Consider the following 10,243-nt stretch of genomic DNA (forward strand, 5'->3'; position numbering starts at 1 on the left):
GGGACTATGGGGTTCAAGGCATAAGCCCCACCACTACCCAGGTAAAAACCATCTGATGCTACACAGCAAGTTAGAGAACAGTCAGGGTTACATGAGATCCTTGACGCAAACAAGCAAAAACAAACCAAAATGACAGTCCATGATACTGTGTGAGCCTCAAACTGCTGAGTCCCCACACTGGAGAGTGAGGAAGAAGGGTCCCTTCAAAGTCATCCTTGGTTACATAGTGATTTATAGTATAGGTCAGCCTGGGCTCTGCAGGTCAGCAAGTGACTCTGTCATTAAAAAAAAAAAAAAAACCCAAAAACCCAAAAACCCAAAAAACCAAAAACCAGGTCTGTCTAGTGCTTAGGAGCATTCAATGATCTTTCAGAGAGGACCCAGTTTTCCTTTCCCAGCACCTGGCTGGCCTTGAACTCATAGAGATTCTCCTGCCTCTCTGCCTCCTGCCTGCTAAGATTAAAGGTATGCACCCACAACACCTGGAAAAAGCAAATGAATCTTAAAGACAAAACAAAAACAAGTCAACAAGAAAACAACAAAAACAGCGAGGAAAGAGAGGGGGAGCAGGAGAGGGAGGAAGAGCGCTCCTGAGTGATTTACTCTGCTGGGCGCCTGCTGGGTACAGTGATGTTGCTTGACATTGCTTGGCTGAAAGGAAAGGGCACAGCTGAATGGTCTTCACAAACACGTCACAGAGTGACAGTGCTGTGATTCTTGGGGACTGGCCAGTAATTGTCCAAATGCTGCCTGGTGGGACCTAAGGGGGAGAGTATACAAGCCAGAAAATGGGGAAAAGTCTAAAGAACAAATCATATGTGCATGGATTTGTCTGGCTTACCTTGTTGCAGTGAATTCTTGGTCTGAACTGTGGGAGGCAAAGATTTACTACCATCTTAGTAACTGGAACAATAGCTTCCAAGCATCAGAAGCAGCCCTTTAAAAAAATATAGAGAAACTTAATATTAGCCAGACACATTAAAACTCAGTTTTAAATTTTCAGGAGTTGAATCTAAGAAAGGAGCAAATAGGCAGATGCAGAACTTCTGGTACATTCTTCCGGTCTATGCCATTTCCCCGTGTCCAACTGACGCTGGGAAAATTACTCACTGAAAAGTTAAGAAGGGAACAAATAAAAAAACCCAAAACTTACTTGGGTGTGTATGCGTGTCTGAGTGTATGCCTGTGCACGAGGGATGTGCAAGAATCCGAAAAGGTCAGGAGAAGCTTCAGGTACCCTGGGACTGGACTCACACAAGGTTGTGAGCCACCACGTGGGTGCTGAGAATTAAACCCAGGTCCCTTTAACTGGTGAGCTATGTCTCCAGACCTGAGAAGGTAAATTTCTGAAATAAGTTCTACTGGTTGGCAAAGGCTGCCAGGCTTCTAGTCGATGGTAAAACATGTCAGTTCTATAGCATTTCCCATAGGGAGGAGACATGTATACAAGCAACAGAACACAATAAAATGGGGATGGGGGTACACTCTGAATGGACAGCGTCACAGGAAACAATCACAGCAGTGCTAGGTACTCTTGACCCTGTCCATGTAACTGTTTCCTTATTAAACAAAACACCTGAAAGACTCAAAATTATTTTTGAGAAGGGTGGCTGTGTTATTTTCTTGGTTTATAGAATCTATTCAGCGGTTGAGGGCATTATCATGGCACTCTCATGGCGAAATCCTTATGAGCATGGCATATATGCCCACTTATTTAAGTATACCAGATTCCTTTTCCCTAATTTTACTTTTGACAGGTGCTATTGTGTATGTGTTCATATGATGTGTGTGAGGCCGTGCATGAGGCCACAGCGCATGTGGAGATGGAGGACAATAGGGCAGCCGGTTTTTCCCTTTTCCCTTTCTGTGGGTTCTAGGCATTTAACTCAGACCACTAGATTCTGTCATTTAAAGAACCTGTGTAAAATTACATTTATTTATTTACTATGTGTGTGCATGTGTGGCTCACGTATGCCACAGTATGTGAGGGAAAGACAGGACACCTTGGCAGGAGCTGGTTCTCTCATTCTGCTATGGGAATCCTAAGGGGAGACTTCAGGTCATCAGGCTTTGCTTACAAGTGACTTTACTGGCCGTGCCACCTCTCCTATTCCAGGGTGGCTTCTAAGAGAAGGCTCAGAAGTTAAAAGCACTGATTGTTCTTCCAGAGGACCTGGCTTCCATTCCTAGTACCCACATGAAGGCTTACAACCAGCTGTAACTCAGTTGTTCCAGCTGATGCCTTCTTCCGGCCTCTTTGGGCAACAAGCATGCATGTGGTACAAAGACATACCATGCGAGCAAGAAAACCATGAACATAAAATTGAAAGTTAGTGTATGATATAGAAATGTGGAAGTATTTTTTGTTTGTTTTATATTTTTGAGATAAGGTCTCTAGACGCCCAAGCTCCTCCTACCTCTACTTTCCAAGAGGAATTCGCCACCACACTCAGTTTATGTGATCATGATTAAATCAAGGCTCTCCATGCTAGGCAAGCACTCTACCAAATGAGCTACATCCCCAGCCCCTGAACCAAGGGAATCTTGATTGCCCTTTCTGAGATACATCAGATCAAATCTCAACGGGTCCTTAATGGGTCCTGCCCATTGTCACTGCCTTTTTAGACCTAAGAGCCTTCCAGTCAAAAGCCTCACTCAGCTCATAAAGCTGCCACAACTTGATCAATGGCGGCCAACTCCATGAGTACATTACTGAAGCATAGGTGCCAAGGACAGCCACACACAGACTACCTTTCTCCAAGCACTTACTGAGTTGGAAGGAATCCACATTAAATTATCTTCATCGTCAGCCTCAGTGTTACCTCTTGCCTTCGATCTGGTATCTTTAGGGACTGTGGCAGATTGTATCCCATACCTGATAGCTTTCACAGAGTTTAAATGGGATCCTCACCTGTAGCAAAAACAAATGAAGCACATTAATACTGTTTTAGGGCTGCGGGTACAGCTCAGTGGTAGAGCATTTATTTGCCTAGTCAGCATGCATGAGGCGCTGGGTACAATCTAAAGCACCACACATAACTTTTAAAAATATAAAATAGGGCTGGAAATATAGTTCAGTAGTAGAGAGATTTGTAAAACTCTATGTTCAATTCTTAGCATTAGGAAATTTAAAAAATATAATTTGGTTGCTATGTTTAATGGTTTGAATGAGAATTGCTCCCAAAGACTCATTCATTGAATGATTGGTCCCCAGTTATTGGAACTGTTTAGGAAAGATTAAGAGGTGTGGCCTTGGAGGTGGTATCACTGTAGCAGGTTTCAAAAGCTCACACCAGGCCCAGTCTGTCACTACCTCTCTGCTTGTAACTTGAACATCAGATATGAGCTCTCAGCTACTTCTCCAGCACCATGACTGCCTGCCTGCCACCATGCTCCCTGCCATGATGACCATAGATGAACCCCCACCCCCTGCAATAGACTAGTGACTAGGACACTTTATTAGTGTGTGTTTTGTTGTCGGAGAAAAGAGTTTACTTGGCTTTACTTCCACATCACAGTCCATCACTGTGAGAACTCAGGGCAGAAACTCAGCAGCAACCTGGAGGCGGGAACTGAAGACCATGGCATGATGGAGCTTCCTAGCTTTCTCTTTATGGCTTACTCTGCTTACAATTTATATATATATATATATCTCCTGCAAGGCCCAGTGCTGGTAGTGCCCACTCTGGGCTATACTCTCCCACAGAATTATTAGTCAAGAAAGTGACCTACAGACTTGCCTACCAGCCAACCTGATGGAGGCTTTTTTTTTGTTTGTTTTGTTTTTTGTTTTTTGAGACAAGGTCTCTCTGTGAAGCTCTGGCTGTTCTGAAACTCACTGTGTAGACTGGGCTAGCCTAGAACTCACAGAGATCTACCTGCCTTTGCCTCCCCAGAGCTAGGATTAAAGCTGTGCACTACCACAGCTGGTCAGAGATTGTTTTTGTTTTGCCTGTATGTATAATTATGTATGTATGTATGTATATATGTACAACTATGTACCACATGCATGTCTGGTGCCTATGAAAGCCAAAGGGCATGTCAAAGCCCCTGAGACTGGAGTTATAGATGGTTACAACCTGCCATATGGTGGGTTCTCTGGAAGAGCAGTTGGTACTCCTAACTACTGAGTCATTTCTACAGCCTCCAATTTTTTTCCAAGTGAGGGTCTCCTCTCTTCCCAGATTACTTTAGCTTGTGTGAAGTTGATCAAACATTTACCAGCACAGTAGTACACATTAGCTAACAACCACAACATTTCTAAGATGTATCTTTTCTTAAGCTGACTCTCTGGATAGTGTCCTGGCCTATCTAGCCACTGTCATGACCATGCTCCTTATCATACAGCACATATGCATGTATCTAATTATTCTGTGGAAACCCGTTTGTAAGATGGGATGCAGTTTTCCTAAGTTGTTAAGTGATCATTCTCTATGCTACCTGGTATGCTCTTTTTGAGACCCATGACAAAATTTTCCTTTGTTCTTAATACTAAAATAAGTGTTTCTTCTAAGCAACTTGATGTCATTAAGGTACAATCAGGATCCTCTCCCTTGGCTGCTATAAAGCAAGAATAAACCACGTGTGGTAGGTCGTGGTCCAGGTGTTTAATCTGAGAATTAGAGGCAGAGGTTGGCAGATCTCTGAATTCCAAGATAGCAGGGACTATGTAGAGAGACCATGCCTCAAAAAACATAGGAAGAAAGGAAGGAAGGAAGGAAGGAAGGAAGGAAGGAAGGGAGGGAGGGAGGGAAAGAAAGAAGGAAGAGCAAGCGAGCAGTAATAAAATCTGTAGTTTAGCACTTAAATTTATCTTTGTCTAAAATATTTATGTCATAAAGTTGCTATGAAATCATTTTCAAATAGGATGGTGTACTGGCTAGTTTTGTATCAACTTGACACAGGCTGGAGTTATCACAGAGAAAGGAGCTTCAGTTGGGGAAATGCCTCCACGAGATCCAGCTGCAAGGCATTTTCTCAATTAGTGATCAAGCGGGGAGGTCCCCTTGTGGGTGGGACCATCCCTGGGCTGGTAGTCTTCGGTTCTATAAGAGAGCAGGCGGAGCAAGCCAGGGGAAGCAAGCCAGTAAAGAACATCCCTCCGTGGCTTCTACATCAGCTCCTGCTTCCTGACCTGCTTGAGTTCCAGTCCTGACTTCCTTTGGTGATGAACAGCAGTGTGGAAGTGTAAGCTGAATAAACCCTTTCCTCCCCATCTTGCTCTTGGTCATGATGTTTGTGCAGGAATAGAAATCCTGACTGAGACAAATGGGTAAAGCATGATTCAATAGTAAATCACCTCCTACTCTTGTAGCCGGCTACACACACGATCGCTATGCAGCAAAGGTATCCTGACTGCTGCTGGGATCACCCATGTGTGCCACCACGGCAGTCCTGAGATGCACATGTTCAGTAGATTTCTGTCTTTTGCCTTAGTCTTATTTCAGTTTACATTTTTAAATGGAATCTACATGTTTTTAAAGATTTCAATTAATAATAAATTAGATTTTCTTACTACATTTATTTTTGTTGTTGTTTAAAGCAGGCTGTCAAGAACCCTAGGCTAGCCTTGAACCTATTACATAGCCAAGACTAGCCTTGAGCTCATGATCCTTTGGTCTCCACCTCTCTAGTGTGGAGTAACAGGCATATACCATCATGTTGACTTCCATTAATGTTTGAGCCAGTTATTCTACAAACAGAAAAAATACACAGTTCAGGGTCTTTATATGCAATGTTTGTTTAGTTTTGGATTTTTCTGGGGGTGTTGCTACTTGAGCTTCACGCATATTAGACAATCTACTACTGACTTTAGGTTTGAATTCACTGATTTTAATAGATATTGGGTTGGTTTTCTTGGATTTTATACCAATAGTAGCAAGCTTCCTGAAATGATAATTCCTACTGTCTCTTGTTTTACTGTATTAGCTAGAACTTTCAGAATTCTGTAACAGAATATCTATCCTCATTTATTCTCATCAGAAAAATGCCTCTTTGGAAGAAATGAAGAAAGAAAGAAAGACAGACAGACAGACAGACAGACCGACCAGAAGATGCTTGTGAGAGGCTCAGTGGATAAAGGCACTTTCTGCCAAGCCGGAGGAGCCACAGGGTAGATGCAGGGAACCTCCACACATACTTACTGTGGCAGGCACCTCTCTCAGGAAATGTAATACAATTTTTTGTTATTTGTTTTTTCATGATAGGCTTTTTCTGTGTAACACTGGCTGTCTTGGAACTTTGTAGACTAGGCTGGCCTCAAACTCAAGACATCTGCCTGCCGTTACCTCAGCTTTACTAGCTACCTATCTAGTTTCAACACACTGATCTTTCAAGGTCAAAAACCTCCTGTCCTTAATGCTTTATCCAGGAAAATAAAAGGGTGGGGATCAATATTAAAAATAAAATAAAGACAAAGAGCCTAGTCTAGGAAGACAGCTTTCCCAGCCCTGCCAAGAAAATTGCCTTGCAACCCAAATTTATTGTAAATTCTGCTTGGTAAAATACGTACAAATTTAGCCTCTTTTTCCAAATATGGTGACAAAGTAAAAACTGGGAAACTCAGATCACAGCTAAAGTAATTGGCTGCTCAAAGAAATAGCTTGCAATCAGGCAGCAGTGGAAGTCTGAGACTTGAGTTCAATCCCTGTGACCCATATCATCAAAGAAGAGAATTGACTTCTATAAGTTGTGCTCTGATCTCCACACATGTACCATGGCATGTGTGCAACTCCCCTCCTCCCCCCACCCCCATCCCACCCCCACAATGGAAGAAAATACAAAATACCAGAAAATGGTATTATGTCATAAAGCTTGCCTCAAATTTGTACAAACATAGTTAACATAGATACTTGTTCAAATAAAATATATTTCTTGCTGTGGCTCTGGATTTAAAAATAAACAAACCTCTGGCCAAGTAGGGGATAGTGGCAAACTCCCATAATTCCAGCACTTAGAAGGTGGGGATGAAGGATCTGGAAGTAGCTCAAGGTTAGAACTTGGCAACACAGTCAGACTGAGACTATGTAGTCTAATATTTACTCGTCAAAAAACAAAAATAAAATATAATTCCTGGGCAGTAAACATCTTCGGTCAGTCAGGGCTACATACTGAGACCTTGTCTCACACATATGCACACACCCAGAAGAAAGAGAAAAAAAGGAGGAGTGAATATGGTCAAAACATTGGAAAAACCTCTCAAAGAACTCGTAAAAACTGACAAAGAAGAGCCAGGCATGATAGTGGTACATGCATTTAACCCCAGCACTTGGGAGGCAGAAGCAGGTGGATCTCTGTGAGTTCGAGGCCAGTCTGGTCTACAGATGAGTTCTAGGATAGCCAGGATTACATAGTAAGTCTTAAACAAACAAAACAGCAAGGGTGGGGGTGGGGTGGCTAGAGAGACGATGGCTCAGTGGTTAAGAACACTGATTTTTTTCTTTTAGAGAATCGTGATTTGATTCCCAGCAGTCATACCAAGTAGCTCACAACCACCTGTAATCCGGTTCCAGGGTATCCAACACCTCAGGCACCAGGCATACGTGTGATCCATACTCACACGTGTGCTAAACATTCATAGTCATAAAAGTAAAAGGAGAAAGGGCTAGAGCACTGGCTAGACAATTTATCGCACTTGCCAAGGACCTGGATTCGATTCCCAGCACACAGGTGGAGTTCACAGCCATCCTTAATTCCAGCTCCAGGGGACCTCTACAAGCACCGGGCACACACGTGATTCACAGACATATATGCAGGCAGCATACATACATGAAATAAATCAATCTAAAAAAACAAAAAACAAAACAAGAACCAAGAACAACACTTACATAACCAGTGTGCTGCACTGATTGAAACAAGGTCTCCCTCTATAGCCTAGGCAGGCCTCAATTTTATGGCTATCTATCCTCCTTCCTCAGCCTCCTTAGTGCTAGAATTACAAATGCAAGCCACCACACCAAGTGTGGCTGTGTGCACCTGTAACCCACCCTTGTGCTGAGGAAGCACAACTGGTGAGCTCCAGGCTCAGTGAGGGATGCTGTCTTGGAAAATAAAAGGGAGTGATTGAAGACCACACACCTGACCTTCTGGCCTCCACATACACCTACATGTGCATCCATCTACACAAAGTGATGGGAATTTAACTCGGTGGTAAAGTGGGTAGCCTATCACTTACAAGGTTCTGTGTTTAATCTCCAGAACAAAACCAAACAATACCCCTACACACATCCCCACACATACCAAAAGAACTCTTCAAATTCTCAAGTTGGTGACGTAGCTCCATCTGCAGTGTCTTTGACTAGCACATACAAAGCCCTAAAGCGATCCCTTTTCCCCCATAAAGATGCAGTAGTGATGCACGCCTGTAATCCCAGTACTCAAGAGGCGAAAGCAGGCATATCAGTACTTCAAAAGCCGGCCTAGACAACCTGTCTATATGACAGCCTAAAAACAACAACAACAACAACAACAAAAACCTGAAGTCTGAGAGCTACTGGTCATAAGTAAGTCATAGAAGGCTCACAACAAAGGAGAAAAATGACATTCATGAGGTTGTGCCTTAAGTTCCTAGATGACAAAGGCAATTCTGCACCACTTAGAAGCCATTCACCATTCAAAGGGCTCCTGTCTTCTAGCTGAAGAGTTCTCACACACTCTCTCTGTTCTACAGAAGGGGCTCGAAGACAACAGAGATGCACGGTACAAACTACTTCTCAGAAAGTCTCAATTTTTGTTTCCTTTGAATTTTTCTCCCTCTTGTTTTTTGTTTTGTTTTGCTTTATTTTTGAGGGAGGGATATTATTCAAAAGAGAAACAAGGAAAATGATCTATGTCCCATGTGTTACTGAATACACTGAAAAAGACTCAAAGCCTCTAAGAACTTGGTTGGGTTTACGCTTTTGCTTTTTTTTTTTTTTTTCCTTTTTGAGGCAGGGTCTTCCTCTGCAGCTCAGCATGGCTGGAACTATGCAGCTGATGGTGGCCTAGAGCAGAAGGCCATTCTCTCGCGCTCACCTACCAACTGCTAGTATTACAGGTAAGATCTACTAGGGCTGTCACCAACTTTAAAATATTTATAGGCAGTCACATAAACAGGCATACACACCAAAGCATGTATGGAGGCTGAAGGACAACTTGGGGAACTGAAGCAGGACAATTTAGAGTTCAGGCCAGAACGGGTTACACAGCGAGGCTGCCTAAAAAAAACAAACAAAAAACCCAAAAACAAAAAAGGTAGGGATTGTGTTGAACGTCTGCCTCAAATCCACAGGCCTTGGTTTCATGCCCAGCACCACAGAAACAAAACCCCTCCACCTAGGAATGCACATGCAGTTTGGAAAGTTATGGCGAGCACACAGAAGTTAAACAGTGGACAGTTATGTTGGGGATTTTTTCCTTTTTTGTGTTTAAAGCTGAGGTAGGTAATTAAACACTGACTGGACTCCTCGGGTCTCGGAGGTATGACTGAGCATCCACAGCTATACTCTGGGGAGGGACAAATTTTTTTCTTCTGTCCTCAACCTTAGGAAGGGAAGAGTCAAGAGGAATTCTTTAGCAGTTACTGGTCTACCCAAGATTTAGGGATTTCCCAGAACATAGGACTTTGAATACTGAAGTGGACAAAGTCCTGGGAAAATGGAAGGAATTATCTTCTCTAAAAGGTAGCTGACTGTATGCCCCAGAGCTTGAAGCAACCAAGCTGACATTTTGTTGTTGAGATTCAAAATGTAGAGGCGGGGAGGTACAGAGAGCTACTTTGGAAAGAGAATAGGGTGACCATGACACTCTGAGCATCTGAGTACCCATTTGGGGCCTATAAAGAAGTTGTCATAGCTGAGTTACACAATCTGACTCTGAGTTTCACAAGAACGTAATGGAAAGTGACTCTGGAAGATACACATATTTAAAAGAGTAGGTTCAAACCGGTTACCAGGGAGGTGAGGACTACCTGTCAAATACTGGAAAAGCACTTAACCTTAAAGAATAGAAGGAACACCAATGCAGTGAGCAATTTTAGAAATCGGATACTTTAGCCTTTAAAAACCACCTAGTACTTATAATCTCTAAATTGAGTTACCTGTCCATCCAGAAAAAAATGTGGCTTGCAACATTTTTCAGACCTAGTTAAAATAAAATATAGCTCTCCTAGCTATTTCTATATATATATGGCCACTGGGACAAGAGGATTAAACACAAGGTGTGGGTCTAAGAGACACCTGTAACTTGATGCTGTGTGCAGGCAAGT

At 42.8% G+C, this 10,243-nt stretch overlaps 1 protein-coding gene across 3 annotated transcripts in view; it reads right to left on the minus strand.

Moving 5' to 3' along the window:
- The window catches only part of Ubox5 (U box domain containing 5), a 40,043-nt gene that overhangs the window by 11,720 nt on the left and 18,080 nt on the right, over positions 1-10,243 (minus strand). For 2 of the 3 annotated variants that reach the window (NM_001255994.1, NM_001255993.1), the window contains 2 exons: positions 2,770-2,911; positions 842-937 (listed from right to left, as the gene is read on the minus strand). In NM_001255994.1, coding sequence (NP_001242923.1) covers positions 842-895 — 54 coding nt within the window. In that variant the 5' untranslated portion in view covers positions 896-937; positions 2,770-2,911. The remainder of the gene's footprint in view (positions 1-841; positions 938-2,769; positions 2,912-10,243) is intronic. The other variant, NM_080562.5, reaches the window with a different exon arrangement.

This window comes from Mus musculus, chromosome 2, assembly GCF_000001635.26.
Source record: "Mus musculus strain C57BL/6J chromosome 2, GRCm38.p6 C57BL/6J".
Lineage (NCBI taxonomy): Eukaryota > Metazoa > Chordata > Mammalia > Rodentia > Muridae > Mus > Mus musculus.